At 43.4% G+C, this 19986-nt stretch overlaps 1 protein-coding gene across 13 annotated transcripts in view; it reads right to left on the reverse strand.

Moving 5' to 3' along the window:
* Nucleotides 1–19986, reverse strand: part of ADARB1 (adenosine deaminase RNA specific B1) — a 73473-nt gene that overhangs the window by 19368 nt on the left and 34119 nt on the right. For all 13 annotated transcript variants that reach the window (XM_048502338.1, XM_048502346.1, XM_048502313.1 and 10 more), the window contains 3 exons: nucleotides 9293–9407; nucleotides 2191–2359; nucleotides 559–707 (listed from right to left, as the gene is read on the reverse strand). In XM_048502338.1, the coding sequence (XP_048358295.1) occupies nucleotides 559–707; nucleotides 2191–2359; nucleotides 9293–9407 (433 nt within the window). The remainder of the gene's footprint in view (nucleotides 1–558; nucleotides 708–2190; nucleotides 2360–9292; nucleotides 9408–19986) is intronic.

Consider the following 19986-nt stretch of genomic DNA (forward strand, 5'->3'; position numbering starts at 1 on the left):
ACTTGGAAGAGACCCCAAGGGCTATCCAGTCCAACCCCCTGCCATGCAGGAACACACAATCAAAGCACTCCTGGCATATGTTCATCCAGCTTCTGTTTAAAAACCTCCAAAGAAGGGAGACTCCACCACACTCCGAGGCAGGGGATTCCATTGTCGAACAGCCCTGACCACTAAGGACATGCCAAAATTGACACAAGACGATCTGCAATTTCTGCATGACTCTCTTACACAGATTGCAGTGTTGCCATTCTACAGGATTGTCACACCACATGGATGCAAAACATCAATTCCCACACAAGGTGCCTTCAACATAAGAGTGTTGGGATGTATTAGGACCAGCGTGGTGCTCCCAGCTCTTTCATCAGCATATCCTGGGCTTCATTAGCATTCTAGAAGGCAACGAACCTAGATGAGATATGGTGCATTTCCTCACAATGTCTTATATCATGGTTATTTAGGGAAGCTGACTCACCGTAGCCTTTTTCTAAATGAATAAACAAGTTTGTGATAAACAATTTTAATCTTTAAAAACTCCCTTAGTAAGAAAAATTATTATACCTTCTTGAGCTGCCTCGTGGGGTGAGAAAATTCGGGCATCACCACAAGGAGAGGTGCTGATATAGAGATGAAACTGCACATTTTCTTTCAGTTTAAATCCACCCCGTTCTGACTTAATAAAAATAGATTTCTGTTGATCTTCCTTATTACTGAAGAAAACAGACGACACGTTATTCAGAATGGCGTTTTTCTTTTGTTAAGAAAGGAAACCTCCAAAGTTCAGCATAAATCCATAGCAGATGTTAAACCATATGTAGCATCCAATTAATTAAAAACCTTAAAATGGTGAGAGCACTTTCCTCTATGCCCCCTCCCCTCCCCTCACTTCTTAATCTTTCTTTCCTCCTGGCCATTCCCGTATTGCCACCTTTCTCCACTTCCTCCTCTCCTTCGGTACTCGGTCTCTCTGTGCCTGCTTGTCAGTGGCAAAGCTATAATGGGGACATCCGGGAACATTTGACCCGGGCGCACCACAGTTAAGTCACGAGGGAGGCGCAAAATCGCCGCCCACACCCCTCCCCCTTACCCCCTCAGCCCCGCCCCACCCCAACAGACTGCTCCTGACAGAGCTGGCTGATGGAGCAGTCTGTTAGGGACTGCCCCGCCTCCAGCAGAGCCGGCTGAAAAAGCAGTCTGTTGGGGAGGGGCCAGGCCAAGGAGGGAAGGAGGCCCAGCCCTGCCAGGCTGCCTGAGACCACCCCAGCACCAAAGGTAAGTGGGGTGCCGGGGAGTGGGCGTGACCTGGCCTGGCAGAAGGCTTCCCCCCTCCTTCCTCACCCCAAAAGCCCAGCCGGGCCTGCAGGAGCCCGGCAGAAGGCTTTCTCCCTCCTCCCACACCCCAAAAGCCAGGCAGGCCTGCAGGGGCCTGGCAGAAGCCCTCCCTCCCTCCTCCCCCACCCCAAAAGCCCAGGCGGGCCTGCTCTGGGCAGTGCCAGCTCTCCAGCCCCCACCCACCCACCCCCAGCCAGCCTGCTCTGCCTGTGGATCATCCTGTGATCCATGGGCAGACCCAGCTCTCCTTGCCCCCCCCCCCCCCCCGCCCCCCAATCCCCTTTGAAATGACCTAGTGCAAAAAAAGTATTGTTTCATCACGGTGGGGAAGGGTGGTTGCCTACCCGGGGGGTGCAAAACTCAAATTCTGCCCCGGGCTCCATTCTACCTAGCTACACCTCTGTTGCTTGTAACTAGCTGAAGTACGCATGGGAGGACGACTGCCCCGGTCTTGGGCAGCTCATAACAATACCGCATTCACACTATCTCTTCTCCTGTGGGTAACTGTGGGAATCAGTGGGAGGGGGGAACATCTGAATGGGCCGTGCTTCACTGTTTGGTAATAAAACCTTGAGAGCCAGCTCTGGCTTTTTGCAGCCGAGGGTCCTGACATGGTTCACTAAAGCTCTGGAAATATTCCTGAGTCTCAATTATTGACTGGAGTAACAGACCCTGACACTCTGCCCAAATGCCAGCCCAAGGGAATGCCAGCATCTCGTCCTATTAGCTGCTGCATTAGAACAGTAACTCACAGGGCCAGATTATTAGGCTTTCAGCCCAAGCAAAATGCAACTGAGGGGCCCTGCTTTAACATAAATGCACTGAGGATGGAGGTGCGAAGGAGCTGGACTTGCAGCTTACCTCAGAAGCAGTTCAAGTTGCATATAGAGAAATTTAAGCAGGCATCTGCGCGCTATAATTTCTGCATGGCAATCATTCAAAGCAAGACCACGATCACTCATATATTCTCCATTAATACATTTTGTTCCTGTAGAAACACTTATAACCTGAGCATCCTTCACGTCTGTACCTGAAAAACAAATGTCAAAGTGATAAAAAGAAAAGGTCCTTCCAGAAGACACATTTCCTTAAATGCATTTTCTGCAGCCCGCCCTGCCCTGCCCTGCCCTGCTCAGAAACGGGATGCTTGGGGAGCATTGCCTACGTACACCAGACTGACCCATCAGACAGTCTTCAGCTGTATATATTATATACCGTACATTTTAACAGGCATACTTGGAAGGTCCCGGCTGTAAGTTCTGGTCACACCGTTTAGTTGACTTCTAGACCCGCATGAATATTAAACCAATTATCAAAATATTCAGAACTTGATTTATTCTTTTTTTTTTACAGTAGAAGAGGGAAGTTTAGTTAATTATTAAAACATTAGGAGAAAGAATATCATAATCATATTCATATAATATACACAAATCTCATATTGTTATTAATATTTTCTTACAGTAGAAGCATGGTTAGAGAAAATGTATATGTTCATGGACATGGATTATATCTTGAACGAAAAAGAATGGAAACCACTGGAAAATTATTTTAAGTTATATTATGAAATAGATAAGTATAGATAACAAGTTATTAAATTAGAATTTAAGCGAAATTAGTAAATTTGTATATTTTTTTATAGCTAGCCTATGAAGGTGTAAAGACTATGATTTTCCTTGGGTTGGATTATATATTTCCTTATGAATATAGGAAGAGAAGTTTTATTTAGAGAAAGGGTTATATACGATTCTTCTGAGTAGGGGAGGAAATTTTAATGTTCTTTGTGTATTATGTTGTATAATGCACTGAGTGCAATCTTGTGCAACAACAACTCTCGCCACCAGTTTTTTGTGTCTTTGCCATCTTCGTAGTTCCAAATCCCCAGGAGATAAGTTTCTAGTGTTTTTTAAATTTATAATCTATTATATTTTCTATGGTTTTGTGTAATTTTTTCCAATAGTTTTGTAAATTTTTGAAAGTTCACCAGCAGTGAAAAAAGGAATCTTCTTTTTCTTTGCATTTCCATCATAGAGGCGAGCATGTTTTAGAGAATTTTAATGGTGTTAAGTACCATCCGTAAAACATTTAAAACATTTAATGTTGTTCTCTTTCATTTCTGTAGATAGTGTTAGTTCCATGTTGTTTTTCCAAAAAGACTCTCATGTTTTTAAATGTATATTTTTGTTCAAATTTTGTGCCCATAGAATCATATTATCTTTAACTAATTCAGTTTCAGTTTTGAATTCCAGAAGTAATTTGTAAATTTTGCTGACAGCCATTTTGTTGGATGAGGTATAGATTTGATCTAGTGTGGTCCTTAGAACTTGAAACCCCAAACTACACTTGGGGGCAGAGAGCTTGCCTGGCCAAATTCTACATCCACATTTCCTCTTTAAAAGATGACGTATAAGTGGCCTGGATCCAGTGGTCATGATCTACTGATGTAAAGTAGTCCCATCAGTGGAATGGGAAGTCTTTGCCTTCCAAGCCCAAAGTGCTCACCAGAATTCTACTTCTAGGGGACAGGAAAATATCCCCCCCCCCCAAGTAAAATGAGGGGCAACTGAAAATCTAAAATAGGAGGTAGCAGTCAGCAAAAATATTTGGTTTTGTTATCACACCATACTTTGTCAGGTAGGTACGTGAAGGAATATTTTATGGGGAAGGTGGAGTAGTCAAGGTTTGGTGTAAATGACACCATCTGTCTTTCAAGTGCAAATCTCAACAGAAGGGGAAAAGGGAGGAGTTGCATAAAGTTAGGCAGAAGTCCTGTCATAAATCAACAAAATTAGAAGTTGCAGATGCAGGATGGTGGGGGAGGTCAGAGATCCATACAGATCAGAAGATATTTCAAGTAAAGGTTAACTGATATTGGCACAAAGTTATAGGCTGAAAAAGCATGTTAAAAATTTCTAAAAAGTGGGTCTTGTAGAACTATTAGAGTCTTTAGTGAATCAGGAAATCAATTCAATTCAACCTTTAATGGCATACAAAACTGCAAATACACTTACAATTCAGATCATTTGAATATTGGTATTTAAAATGTTTTCCAAGAACCTAGCCACTGCCAAGGTAATCGATGGACTACAATAACTTAACAAAAAATGAGTGCAAACCGCTCCCCAGGGGCGCTGTTTTTAGCGTCCCTGGGACGCTGTATTCCGCCCGTGCGGAAACAGCCTTGGAGAAGGCAAGGATTCCTATGCCAGCATAGAAATCCAGGCGAAGGATGATATATTGTGTCTCAAACCAACTAGACCAAGAGAGGTTTAGCCAGTAAAGAGCGCTGACTCTGGGGTGCACAGTACTTTTATACCTTTTGTACATGTAAGGGCGGGAACAAGTAAGTTTCAGTTTTGTTTTCCTGAATCTGTTGGGACTTCCCATGCTAGGATTGCTGGCTTGAGCTAATTAATAGCTCTATCTATCATTTCTAAGTGTTGGGATAATACAGTCAATTGGTCCTTGATTACATCAGGAAAGCCTTGATGGGCTTTTGAATAGAGACTTCTAAAAGATTCTGCCCAGGTATTCAATTTGGCTGAGGCTTTGATTGGATCAGGAAGGGATTGATTGTTAGGGAGATCGTATCTAGAGGTAGAGGAAATGCAGGGAAGGAGTAATTGTTGAGGAAATGGTTTCTCAAAAGCAGATTAGCATCAGGGAGTTCTCTGGGATCCATTGTGTCAGAACAGTTTAGCGGGGTGTGGTAATCAAGATGCATGTCCATGGTTCATAAGGCTTCCAGCTTCTATTGACTGGAGTAACTCATTCACTGATTTAATCTTGCAAACAGACCTATTGCCTTAGGCCTGTTTTTAGATTTGGGACACACTGCTACTCACACACCCAAATATGAGAAGTTGGCTTCTGCCAATACAGTTTTACAGGAATAATAATATGAAATCCATATTTCAGCAATGTGGGGCATGAGGAGTGGGCTAACATAATCCAAGAGAGGCTGCAGACCCGTGACAATGTGTTGAGGTGTTTAAGTTGTAAGATGTAAGTGACAACTAATGGTGTTCTGATGTTGCCTTCCTGGTGTTGCCTGTCTTGTAACAGGCTCTCTCTGGATACCAGTCTGGCTTTCTTGACTTGCTTCTGCACTTTACCGGGTAGGCATTGTAATCCAAACAAACACTTTTTGTAAATCCTCCAGAAGAACAGTCCCCGTCTACATGACCAGAAAAATGCAACACAATGCTTGAATGCAGGTGATGGATTGCTTTATACATTCCGGGTGGTAGGCGGAAATGTGCAGATGTCTTGGTGATCAGTGGGTATTCCACATAAGGTATGGGTCCCTTGCATAGTTGAACAGTGGTGTCCAGGAAACACACTTACTATGTGGTCTGGTCCATGGTGTGGCTGATATTGCCATGGAAATTGTTGAAGGCCTGATAGAATCTCTCAAGAGATTACCTCCCTTGTGCCTTGGTAACAAAAATATCACTGATAAGTGTGAAGTACAAGGCAAGAGTCAATATGCAGGAACCAAGGAAGCACTGGTCCAAGACAGCCTTAAAAATGTTTGCACATTGTGGTGCCAGGTAGGCGCCCATAGCTGTGACTAATCCATCTTCCAGAGCTGCCAAACAGAATCAGGTGCTTACTAATTTCAAGCAAGCGATCAGGCAGACCTGTTAATTACAATCCAGTTCAGCCTCAGTTGGGTATAGGCTTCTGTAGGGTGGGTTCTGATTGTTAAAGCAAATGGAATCAAAGCTAAGGGCTAGTACATCTACCCACAGCTCCAGATATATGGAAGCTACCACTATGTAGACACCCAGTGAACCGAAGTGCCTTTTCCACACAAAGCAGAGGTCGGGAAGAATATGGGCAGGATACGTTAGCGGTTCAGGTGAAGCATCAAGGTAGCCATAGGAAGGAAGGCAACATGTGGAAGGTAAACAATCTTTTCTCAGTGAAAATGGAGATAAGAAAGACTGGAACAGACAGTGCAAAGTTAACTATTCTTATAGTCAAAGGCTTTCACGGCTGGAATCACTGGGGCGTTGTGGGGTTTCCGGGCTGTATGGCTGGGTTCCAGTAGCATTTTCTCCTAACGTTTCACCTGTATCTGTGGCTGGCAGATACTACTGGAACCCGGCCATACAGCCCGAAAACCCCACGACACCCCAGTTAACTATTCTTCATGCCAAAGTTACAAATGCTACCTTCGAGGATAACAGGCAGAGCTCACCTGTTGCCAGTGGTTCAAAGGGCTAGTTCATCAGCTGTGAAAAGATAAGAGGCAAAATGCACAACAGTGCGAGCGGAGTCTCATTATGCCTCCACAGAACAGTTTTATCAGATGCTGAGAAACAAGGAAGTGACTGACCCTTCACTTCTGTTTGAAACGCTGAGAAGGTTGCTAGAGGAACCCTGAATGAGAAGAAACTGAAATGTTGCGGGTGCAAGTAGAATAAGTATTCAAGGGGTCCCAACAATGTCACTTGGCAGAAACATCTGCACTCAAAGGACCAGCACATTTCTGAAATTTCACAGAACCTCCTGGGGCAATCTTGTTTGCCACGGGGGGCATCAAATTTTGTGCTGTTAGTTTCAGTGTGGAGATCTCTGAGTGTAATCTCATGACAGGCTCCTGGGATAAAAGAGCTTTGGTTGGCACGAGGTGTAGTACTTTAAATTAAATCAATCTTTATTAGTAATACTTCAGCAAACCCAGAGCTGATCTGGCTAGCACGGAGTGATCAGAATGCAAAAATAAGCAGCATAAATTGTAGCTTTTCCCAAATCCCCCCAAACCTCAAGAGGGCAATATTTTTTTATTTTCTCCATAGCTTCATCATCTCTGAAAATCTGACATTTGTAGTTTGAATACAGAAAACTATTCTGATATATAAATTCAGTGAAAATATGTGCAACCAGGCTATGTAGGCAGAGATCCTTTTATTTAAAACAAAGCGAATTATTTGCATATTTATTTTTCCCAGGGATTACAAATACTAAAGATTTAGCTATTCTGAATTTGTATTTTGATATTAGAAAATCTGAGAAATTGATGGCTGAAGACATTAATCATACCATCTTCTCTATGCATTAATAACCTGCTGAACTCCAGCAAATTTTTAAAAATTATGTTAAATGGAGGAAATATCTTTTTTTTATGCAATTAACAATAAGGTGCAGGAAATTGCCCTGGTACAAGGCCTTTCTTGTTTGTTTGTCTCTCAAATAAGGCTGTACCAGTGGCATTTATCTCCTTGGAGGTTTGGCACAATATGAAACACAGTTGGTAGTATATGGTAGCACTTTATAACCCCCATACAAGAGGGACAACAGATTCTTGAAAATGGTGGATTCTCTTCTGGAAAAGGGTCAGAAATAGAAGTACAGCCATTCTCAAAGGACCGCAGATTATTATTTTAAACGTTCTAACAGCAAACAGAGAGAGAGATACTTGCCAGATTTTGGAAGTAGAAACCTCCTTCTAAGAAATCAGATTGGTTCAAAGTTAACATGTATTTTGATCTGACTCACACCTTTACAAAAAACCTCAAAGGCAAATTGCTGACAACTTGGCCATGAACTGTACAGACACAGCAAGATGTGAAGATATGCAATTCGGATACAGTACTGGAAAAGGCAAACTTCCCACTGGGAATGAGCAGTAAAGGAATGGAAAAAACAACAACCAACATTATAATATCCCTGAACAGATTTACAGGGCAGCCTAATTTGCAGCATTAAATACAGTTCTGGTTGCCACACTTCAAAAAGGACCTTGAAGTACAGAAGAGGGAAGCCGAGCTCATGAAGGGACTGTAGCACCTTTCCTATGATGAAAGGTTAAATAGCATGGGATTTATCAAGTTTAGAAAAAAGATGTCTGTAAGGGAGAAGCATGACAGAGGCTTATAAAATTGCACATGGGGAAGCCAGAGTGGAAAGAACTTCTTCTCACTCTTCCATAATATGAGGACTCTGTGGTGCCCAATTAAATTTTTTTTTTATTTATATCCCCCCTTTCTCTCCTGTAGGAGACTCAAAGGGGCTTACAATCTCCTTTCCCTTCCCCCCTCACAACAAACACTCTGTCAGGTAGGTGGGATTGAGAGAGCTTTGAAGAACTGTGACTAGCCCAAGGTCACCCAGCTGGCGTGTGTGGGAGTGCACAGGCTAATCTGAATTCCCCAGATAAACCTCCACAGCTCAGGTGGCAGAGCAGGGAATCAAACCCAGTTCCTCCAGATTACAGTACACCTGCTCTTAACCACTGCGTCACTGCTGCACTGATGGGCAATAGATGCAGACAAAAGAAAACACTTCTTTACTCAGTGAGTAATTAAATAGTGTTCACTGCCAGTGGATGTAGAAGCGGCCACAAACATAGGTGGTTTTAAAAGGAAGGTCAGAGAGATGTTTGGAGGACAGGTCCATCAACAGCCATAACGACTAAAGGGAAACTTCCAATTCAGAGACACAGATGCCATGGGGTAACTTCAAGGAAAGGCCTCACTCTCTGTGCCCCATCTGCCCCCCCCCCCCCACTACTTGGGCAATGGGTTGGACGCAGCATGAAAAGGCTGCTGGGCAAGAGGAACGAGTGGTCTGAGCCAGCAGGGCTCTTCTTCTGGGTAACAGCAGTAGAAGGTTGTGCATGGGTATACTGAAGGTGTACTTTGGTAGCCTTTACAATTTTTTGTAATCAAAACACAGTAGTTTGAATATAGAAAGCTCTCTCAGTAGTCACTGAAAATGCACAAAACCAGGCTACAGAGGCAAATGGAGAGTTTTCTTCACTAAAAATAAAACCAATAACCTGCATATTAAATTTTTCCGGGGATCAGAATACTCCGTTTTTTGACATCCAGAGATTCTAATTCACCCGTTAAATTTTACACATGAAGAAATGCAGGATCTTAAGGAAAGGGAAGCTAAATACAAAGGCACACAACATCAAATCAGTGTGTGTGTGAGAGAGAGACTTTTTTGTTACCTGTTGTCATGACAACTCCAGCCAGGACTTTTCTGCGTGCATGGGGGGATGTGAAATTGTCAGTCAATTCACTGAACTTGTCCACGATCAGGCGGGCAACAGCGTCAGCCAGAACCTGCGAAATCATAGAAATATTATGATAATCCAACGAAGCACATCCTACAAATGTCCAACTTAAGAAAACCTGGTTGATACATTTTCACAACTGATTTAAACAGCTGTTTTAAACTATTATTGCTTAACAGAAGTTAGTGCTAATATTTATGATCCATTGTTAGATCATTGACCATTTTCTGAGGGTAGCTTTTGACGCTCAGCCTGAAGCAGGGTTTCAAATGCAAGGAATGAAACTGCACATCAGCACCCTGCTTAGATTCCACCAAGGCTTCTCGTCTGGCCCCTCAGAAGCACTTTCCCAGAAAGCAGGCCCGTGCCTATCAAACCAGTTATGGATCCACTCTATGATAGCTGCTTCAGATCAATTTCCCCTCAAAAATGACAATCAGTAGTCCGGTTTCCAATCAGAAAGTCAATCAATGGTCCATTATCATTGAATACATTCGTGACTTGAGTGAACAGTATCCTTTATCAAATATGTGGACAGCCTCGAACTTGGAGGAACTGCAAGGTCTTTAGTAAATGAAACAAGCAGTTTTAATTCTCTCAGTAAGCTAGAAAGCTAAAGCTGGCAGCATGCAACGTAACTGAATATAGACAAAAACCACACACAGAAAAGACAACCAAAATGCAGAAGAATAAACGTGAACGTTTGCCAGGGGTTTTATCAGTTTTGAAAGTAAAGTGAAGGATACACCCAGCTCGAGTCTATTAAGTGCTGCTGTGCCATCACCAGTGGCAAAAGGGGTGGGGGGGGGGGTGTGTGAGAAAAGGCTGAGAAAAGTTCAGGCTGAGAAAATGGCCTATTCAGTTCAGCCTGCAAAAAGGGCCTGGTGGGAACTACACTACCCAGGAGACCTTGCAAGCCCCAAGGTCTCTTTGGAAGTGTGGATCCCACCAGGGCGCTTTTTGCAGCCTGAACCGAACAGGTTGAAATTAGATTGGGGGGTGGGGGCCGCGGAAAACACAGAGTTCGCCCCGGGTGCAGTTTGGCCCAGTCTGGCCATCACAAGCCAGCATATCAATTGAAGAAACCTCAGCCACAATCAGAGTGGCAGTGATGCCAACTAACTGTGAAATGAGCATTTATTTCACCCTGTCTCCTTCCAACTAGCCTCTTACGGCTGGCACCATCTGTTGTAAAAATAAGCAAAGTGTACGACTGTTGATAGTCAATGCTATACATGCAGGAACGTAATAGTGAAATTCACACATGACTTGTGACTAAATTTAGCAGAACAATCAAGTGAAGTTTACGGAAGTAAAGATTATGGGGGAAGACGTGATTTTCAAAACGGTTCCTTCTATCACAAAGGCTGTCCCACAAAAAAAGATGCACAAATAATCTCCAGTGGAAAGCAGAGGACATGCATTTAGGCCTGACTGTTGCCAGTGGAGACAATTCTGCAGAACCACTGGGAAGCAGCTGAGAGCGAGACTTCCCAGACCTTCCTTCTGGAGTGCAAACGCAAGGTCAGATCAGCACCATGGCCAACTACAATGACTGCTAGTCATGCAGTACAAGACTGTATCTGTGCCAGTCCAGAACTCATCAGCATGGCATTTGGTTATGGGGACATTTCTTATTTTTAAAAAATGGTTTCAGAAACACTCACCATCTGCTGATGTACTGCCCACAGTTTAACACAAGGATAAAATGCATCATTGGCAAATGTCGGAGCAAGGTAGTTCAAGTGATTAAAAAAGTCTCAGTGTTCAAATAACTATCAGTTTTCTCCATCAAATTCAGCAAGAACCTGCCTCTGCCCTGAGGAAAGTTTTGGTGAATTTCCCCAGGACGTGAGCCAACACAGTGCTGCAGGGCCATTTTTCTAATTCTCAACAATATGCATGTCCTGGAATAACTTCTGCAATACGCAGCGCAGTCTTGTGGGTTAACTTGCATTTCCCAGGCACTGAGTTTGGAAGAGGCAATGGAACAGGCTTAGTAACTATCTTAAAAATGGATTTTTTGACTAACGGAAGACACGGGCTGAATTTGAGGAAAATGTTTCTGATCAATATGAATATAAAACATGATAGATTTATAGCACTGCAGCTGTTTAAGAGAAGGGTGATGTAAGAAGTGCTAGGATTGAGCACTCCACCTTCAGGGCAGTTATACTCCATCTCTTTCCATAGGGTAATGCTGCATAAAAATGGCTTCTCAGTGAACACATTGCCCCACAATTATACTTTAAATTTGCAGGAGGCTGAAGCATCATTAAAAGTGATACAAAACACACTCACAAAGAATTTGGCCATTGTCTGACTTCCCCTCAATCTATGATAAATCTGGAATATGCTCAGTGAACATTCTTGGAAGGATAAAAACAAACTGGTGTTAATTTTAAAAGCTGGCCAGACAGGGACTTCCTGGGAGACGGAGGTCTGATTTGGCAGCCCCTTTGAAGTGTTCCCTGGATAATCTCATCATGGGGCATTTACAATGTCGGTGAGAAGGAAGCTTTATAGTTTTCTTCCACCTCCTACAATGACGCATGAGGTAGATTCTAGCAGACCTGACCATAAGGGGACTACTAGCTTCCGATTTCACCAAGAGGGGTGGGGGGTGGGGGAAGCAAGCTGGTAAACAGTTCACAGGACGAGGCTAACCATTTCACTTTTCCCCTTTGTGTCAATCTTTCCCTTTCTTTAAAATAGAGGATATTAATTGCAAATAAGCTATTTTTTAAAATCTCTTAACTACTGAGAGTCATACTAAGAGTTGAAAAAGGGAGCTGAAGTTCCAGATATAAGGGTTAAGGACTGTCTGTCAGTGAACGATTTTGTGCGTACTTTCAGCAATTGTTGTTAATGGCCAGTTCTGCAAATAAATTAAAGGGAAATCCAAGGCTAGAAAACTGAAAAGCCTCCCTCGACTTATATGCAGCTCATACTCTGGGAAATACGGTAATTCTATTCCATTGTTCTCTATGGCTTAAGCTCTGTTTGTGTGACCCAGGGTCCATTAGGGAGAGCTGAAGAGCTCAGATTTTCCATATAAGGAAGAAGGCTTGTAGAGAGAGTGCCTATGTTAGCTTAACTGTAGCCATTTTGTCTGTAGTTTCTAACAGTAACCGTTGATGATGAACTTTAGAGTAGTTCAACTTCACTGCTCCTTTGTTGTGCATCCAAAGATTACGTCCTGAAAATAATTGCCTATCTTTGGCTTCCCACTAGCTTTCCCATCCTGGTACTGAGTAACGGTTAATTGAAGGTCTCGGCCCAGCTGCACGAAGTTTTGCTAACGGTTCGAACTTCAATAAACTTTCAGCCACAACACCTGATAAGAATGAAGACTTACATCACCTGCTTTAGTTAATTGGCACTGAATTGTGATTGGCCCACTAGGGCCACCTGATATGCAATTCCCCTATATCTGCTTTTCCATAGTGTAACAAAGGCAACTTTTTTTTTTCCTTGCTTCCCCCCTCCCTTTTCACTCCTAATATGCAATGCTACCTCACGCTGGCTAGAGGCTGTCTATTGAAGTATGAGAGCTGCTTCACCTTTTCTTTTACCTGCTAAGCAATGGAGAAATTTTACATTTTGATTTTAGTAGGTTCAGTAATTTTGTCTCTGTTTGCTTTTATTCAATTGATTCCCTTCTCGCGGGGGTTGGTGCCGAGCGGTCGCTCTTCGTTGAGCTCCTCCACCTTTTAAAGATAAGTTTTAAATTTCTCCTACCCTTTGTAGTTTTATCTCTTAGTATTTAGCACTTTCTTTTAATTTAGAGCTTTCTATTCAATTGATTGTATGCATAGTATGCCATCTGACTATCGTTTGTTGAATGGAGCTGAGTTCAATAAACTTTAAGAACTTGTTTTAAAGAAACAGTCCTTTTTTTTTATTTGAGCTGTGTGAATGTTCAAAATCCTGACCCACGTTTGAGGAGAGTAGGTCACTCATCCTCTACAAGGCTCCATTTCCTCTAAGGAATAATAGGCTTCATAACTGCTAACAGGCCTCAACCTCACAGAGTTCAGTTGTTATGAACTCCGGGGGAGGGCAGTATATAAATGAAATAATAAATAAATAAATATGTACAGATTTCAGGGATGAGAATGTATTAATTGTTGAGAAGGGGATACTGTGTTTATATTGATTTAATATTAGTTTGTATTTTGGTTTTGGTCACAGCTGGAGAGAACCACGGGACTGAGACCCTGCTGGTCTGTTTTGCATAGCAGGCCAGAACTATTATTGTTTCTGTATTGGTTTGCCATATTTCATTGTTATACTGCACACTACTGTTTATGAAACAGAAAACAGATTTATAGTTTCTTTTGTTGTAAGTCTGGTGAGTGTTAAGGGTCACAAGGTGGGATCACACTGTCAAAGACTTGAACTCCTTTAACGTGTTCTGATAATATCCCTCTTAAAATCTGAGTTGGGTTACATTTGGACATACAGATGAGGAGGAGGAATCCAGCTTTGAAGGATTTTAACTCTTGGGTTTTCGCTTGGTTGCTGATTGAGCTGAGGTTTTTGTACTTTTAAAGTTACTGTTGATACCTCTTTTCCACTTACAGAGCTAGTTTACTGTTTTTCTTTGAAATAAATATTCAAAACCATTTAACCTACTGATGCCTCCATTAATGTAATTTTATTGGTATTTGTTTCTGAAATTTACCAGAAGCTGCTGCATTTCCCACCCTCGACTTATACACAAGTCAATAAGTTTTCCCAGTTTTTTGTGGTAGAATTAGGTGCCTCGACTTATACGTGGGTGGCCTTATATGCAAATATATACGATATATTGGCATCTCAGGCTATAGAGAAGAGATTAAGAAAAGATGGCACCATTTTTTTGCTCCCACAGAGGGAGGTACTAGTTAAAAAATAGACTATTTTTTGTGTCATACATTTGCTTTCAAATTTGAAAATGTGCTAAATAAACTCTTAAACCAGAGGGGATCCCCAAGGAACTGTTCAAGACCTGATTTTTCCCAAAATATAATTTTATGGAGCATAATTAAGGAAAACAAAATGGAACTTTTTTTGGCAAGTATTCTGATTTGGCTGAGAAAGATTGAAGTAGTGGTGGTCAACATCTGATGGAGACACAATGGATTAAACAGTTGTTCTGAAATTCGATTGAAGAAGTGAGAAGGTACCAACACTACAAAGATGTAGTGACAACTGGTGAGATAAGAAAATTAAAGTTGGTTTGGAAGGATTTTGGGATCTTCTGGTTGTTTTGAGAAGCAATTTCAATTTTTTGGAGGACTTTTGTAATTTTTTTATTTTTCTCTTACCTGGGACTTGATCTAGTGGATTTACATTGTTTAATACAATGTTGAATTTTTGTAATTGGTAATACAAAGAGATACAAATGACATTTAATTGAGAGAACTAAGAGATTTAACCAATCATTATTTGAACTGCGTGAAACTATATTTTGTACAAAGCAGTTAACAAGATGTAATGGCTGTGTTAAGCGACTAACTGAAATTATTAGAATCATAGAATCACAGAGTTGGAAAAGACCTCAAGGGCCATCAAGTCCAACTCCCTGCCCTGCAGAAACACACAATCTAAGCACTCCCGACATATGTTCATCCAGCCTCTATTTAAAAACGTCCAACGAAGGAGACTCCACAACTCTCCGAGGCAGTGAATTCCACTGTCAAACAGGAATTGTAGTAAGATTTTAATACTGCTGAATATCTGGGAAATGTGATAGTATGTGGAAAGGCTGTTTAAAATAATTCACAAAAACAGGAAAAACAGAAAAAAGATGATGGCATCTAAGAAGAAAATGGAAGATGACAACCAGGACACTCCAGAGGGGAGGAATAAATGTTCAGAAATGCTGATACAGCAAATACAGACAGTGACAAATCAAATTAAACTATCAGAAGAAATGACTCAAGAAAAAAACTAAACAAGCTGAAGAGACCATGCAAAAATGTTTGTTTGTTTGTTTGTTTATTTATTAAATAAACCGCCCTACCCCCAAAGACGTACAGATGAGAATAAACGAAAGAATATAAAAAGGAAGTGCAAAACATGAGGCAGAAAATATTAACGGAATTATCAGAAATAAAAGAAAACATACAAGAAACCGTGAAGATCAAAAAACCCAGAAAGGAACTGAACAACAACTAGATGGGCAAGGTCTGTGGCTGGAAACAAAGGATAGACATCTTGGAAGTGAAGTGCAGAAGTAACCATCTCTGATTTAGAGTGGGTTTCTCCAAACTACAGCCCGTGGGTCACATCCAGTCCACTGCAGTTTTTTATCTGGCCCACAGAGGCAGGCAGCTGGCTCTGATGCAGCCTAACATGGCCAGTCTCGGCCAAAGGCAAGCCTCTGAGCTTGAAGGCCACTACGTGGGAGGCTTCTGTGGGAAACATGGTCTGCAGCGGCCAGGAGGGGCCATCCCTACCTGCCAGCTGTTAAAAGGGAAGGGCAGGCCCCAAGGTTCACCACCCAATCTGGGCTCTAGGTCTGTGAGTCAATGTGGCAATGGAGGAAAGCTCTGAACAGCTGAGTGAGATCAGCTGGCAGGCAAGAAGTGGGGTGGGAGAGAGGACAGGGAGGGAAGGGCTGTGAGAAGAGCCAATGGAGGAAAGTGAGGCCAAGGAGAGAGAGGCAAGGAAGAGCGCTGACTCAGAAGATGGGGGGAAGCCCCTTGGCCTTGGAGAGCGCTGGCCAAGGCCCAGACAGGGATGAAAGAGGGGCAGGCAACCACACAAGAGGTGGCACCATGTGGAGCAAGAGGAGGTGGCCTTTGGTCTCGTTCATGCACCAACTGGTCACGGGGACTCACCCTCGTCAGACCGGTTGAGACGGCAGCAATTGGGAGAGGGTGAGAAAAGGACCAAGAATTAGCAAAAGAAAGAAAATGTTTTCCTCAGCAGGTAGCAGTCATGGATGTTACTCATTTGAACTACTCTACGCGTTGGTCTGCAGACATGCGACACCACAGATGCTTTGCAAGTGGTCTTTGACACATGTTGACTGGTTCTGGGAATCTGTTTGTACCATGACAGGGGTTGTGACTATTCTTTCCTGAAAGTGTAGTAGAGCCAGATGGATTACTTTCAATTCCTGCAAACTGATGGGTAATTTGGACTGGGATGTGGTCCAATGTCATCCCCCAACCTGTTAGGCTGGCATCTGTGATGATTTGGAGACCTTACTGAGTCAGATAGCACTTACCCTAAGTTATGATCCTTGTTTTAGTCCACCACGACAGGTTGCACTTAACTGCCATGGGACCAAGATGGAGAAATTCTCCCTCCTGAAGATGTGGAGTTGGAAAGGCTGGATCAGTTGTTATAGTTTCGTCGAATGAAGTCTTCCCCCTTGGATCACATCCATATTGGACACTAGCAGGGCCCGGCCACGTGTTGCTGTGGCTTATTGTGGTGAAATGGGAAAGGAACAGTAGCAGCAAATCAATTGCAGAGGCCAGCAGTACGTGCTCATGCAAACATGCAGCCTGATACTGTGCAATGTCATTGATGTGTGTGCCCGCATTCCTGGGGGGGGGGGGAATGGAAAGGCACCCCTCCCACACATTTAGGCTGGCTGGTCATGATCCTTTACCTGGGAGTAAGTTTGGTTGGTGGCAATGGGTGTCGCTTCTGAGGAAACCCTCTGAGGGGCGCGATGCAGCCATTCAAAGTATGTCATGGTTGCTGTACTGAGCTTACTCCTGAGTAATGCGTGCCTGGTTTTCTTAACTGTAACCACAATATTCAGGGAATCTAGGGTGCCTGGCCCCTCCCTCCCGTCCCTTGCATGTTGCCCCTCACTCTCTTCCCTCCCTCACTTCTCTTTCCTTGCATGCCACCCCTCCCCCTCCTTCCCTTCCCTTTCCCTCCGCTAGGGTGGGTGGGACATATCAAGATGCTGCGCACCCTGCCTCCCCTCCCTTGCATGCCACCCCTCACTGTCTCCCCTCTCTCACTTCTCTTCCCTTGCATGCCTCCCACCCCGTCCCTTTCCTCTCCCTCCCTCTCTTCCCTTGCATGCCACCCCTCCCTCTCCCTCGCTTTCCTCTCCCTTGGGTGGATGTGTGTGTATGTGTTTCACTTCCACTCGAGTTACTGCCTATGTACTGTTTTCACTGCTCATATCTGGCTGTCTGAGTGAACATTCTAAGCAGCACGAACATTCTAAGCAGTGGCGTAGGAGGTTAAGAGCAGCAGTGGCGTAGGAGGTTAAGAGCTCGTGTATCTAATCTGGAGGAACCGGGTTTGATTCCCCGCTCTGCCACCTGAGCTGTGGAGGCTTATCTGGGGAACTCAGATTAGCCTGTGCACTCCCACACACGCCAGCTGGGTGACCTTGGGCTAGTCACAGTTCTTCTGAGCTCTCCTAGCCCCACCTACCTCACAGGGTGTTTGTTGTGAGGGTGGAAGGGAAAGGAGATTGTAAGCCCCTTTGAGTCTCCTCCTCCTCCTCCTTCTAAGGGTGACAATTACACACATACAGTTGCATGTCCTTCACCAGGGAGTGCCAGGAAAAAGGCGTTTTACCTGGGCCAGGTGTGAAATTTCAGGTATGTGAACATCTAAAAACACTCTCGCCTGGCTGACTATAGTGGCTGGGAATTTTCAGAGGAATTGGCCCAGCAGTTACTGAGGTACACTGTCATCAACAAAAACACTGTTAGCTTTTTATATATATAGATTAGTTGACCCATGAAGGTCATTAGTGTGGACAGTCTGCTGTGGATGACAGCTGCTGCCATTTCTCTGACTTTCTTGACCTTTTCCTTGGTTACAAAGAAGCAGTTGAGTCTGATATCTACACCCAGATGTTCTATCCACTGGGACGGTGTTAGGAGGCTCTCTGGGAGATTCATGAGAAAACAGTGTTCTGACAGAACCTTCTGTGCATCTTCCTTGGCCTTCATTTGTGAGCTGAATCTTACCAAGATGATGTCAAAGTAAGGGTGCACATGAAAGCTCTGCTCCTGTAGCCGCAGCTCCATGGTTGACAACCATTCTGGTGAATACCCTGGGAGCCAAACAAAGTCCAAAGGGCAGAGCTCTGAATTTAAAATCCACACAGAATCATAGATGTGGAGATAGACCTTGGTTAAGTTTATGGATGACAGAAACCTTCCTGGCTGAAGAACCTCCATGATGGACCAGAGGGTCTCCATCCTCAAATAGCTTGACGTCACAAAACGGTTCAGGAATTTCAGATCTCGGGTGGCCCTCCAATCTCTGTTCTTCTTCAGAACCGTGAGGAAGATGGGGTACAGTCCTCTTCCTTGTTCTCTGGCTTGTATCTCTAGCAGATGTTGAAGTGCCTTTAAAGTTCGCTCCCACTTTAGGGCATTTTTGGAAATTGGCACAGTTAGCACTCTTTCTGGTGGAAGGGTGATGAATTCTACGGTGTAACCGACTGACACTCCATTGACTGCCCAGTTATCTGCATGAGATTGGATCTATGCTTCTCCGAAGAGGGCCAGTTGCCATCTCATAGCGGGGTGTGTGTGTGTGTGTGTGTTCTGAGTCATGCTTTCCTGGCTTTGTTGTTGGAATTTGCTTTGTCACGCCTGGGTTGAAATCTCCTTCAAATAAGCTTTCTTTGAAGATCTGTTAAAACTGGAAAAAGGAGGACCCTAATAATTACCGTCTAGTCAGCCTGACATCGATACCAGGGAAGATTCTGGAGCAGATCATTAGACAGATGGTCTGCCAGCACTTAGAAGGGAATACTGTAATCACAGAAAGTCAGCATGGGTTTCTGAAAAACAAGTCATGCCAGACCAATCTTATCTCTTTTTTTGATAAAGTGAAGAGCTTGGTAGACCAAGGAAATGCTGTGGACACAGTATACCTGGATTTTAGCAAAGCTTTTGACAAAGTGCCCCATAATATTCTCACAAGTAAGCTAGTGAAATGTGGACTAGATAATGCTACTATTAGATCGATTTCTAATTGGTTGTCTGATCAAACTCAAAGGGTGCTAATTAATGGCTCATCTTCATGTGACTAGTGGGGTGCCACAGGGTTCAGTCCTGGGCCCAACGCTATTCAATATTTTTATCAACAACATGGATAATGGAATAGAGGGCATGATAACACTACATGCGAAAGGGATCTGGGAGTCTTAGTAGACTATAAATATGAGTCAGCAGTGTGATGCGGTGGCCAAGAAAGCCGATGCGATTCTGGGTTGTATCAATAGGAGTATAGTGTCAAGATCAAGGGATGTAATTGTACCTCTCTATTCTTCATTGGTTAGACCTCACCTGGAATATTGTGTACAGTTCTGGGCACCGCAGTTTGGGAGGGATATTGACCAGCTGGAGCGGGTCCAGAGGAGGGCAACCGAAATGGTAAAGGGTCTGGAGTCCACGCCCCACGAAGTGAGGCTTAGGGAGCTGGGGATGTTTAGTCTGGAGAAGCGTAGGTTAAGGGGTGACATGATAGCCATGTTTAAATATTTGAAGGGATGTCATGTTGAAGAGGGAGCAAGCTTGTCTTCTGCTGCCTCAGAGACTAGGGCACGGAGTAATGGATTCAAGGTGAAGGAAAAGAGATTCCATCTAAACATTAGGAAGAACTTCCTGACTGTCAGGGCTGTTTGACAGTGGAATTCA

The sequence above is a fragment of the Sphaerodactylus townsendi genome, linkage group LG01 (genome assembly GCF_021028975.2).
Source record: "Sphaerodactylus townsendi isolate TG3544 linkage group LG01, MPM_Stown_v2.3, whole genome shotgun sequence".
NCBI lineage: Eukaryota > Metazoa > Chordata > Lepidosauria > Squamata > Sphaerodactylidae > Sphaerodactylus > Sphaerodactylus townsendi.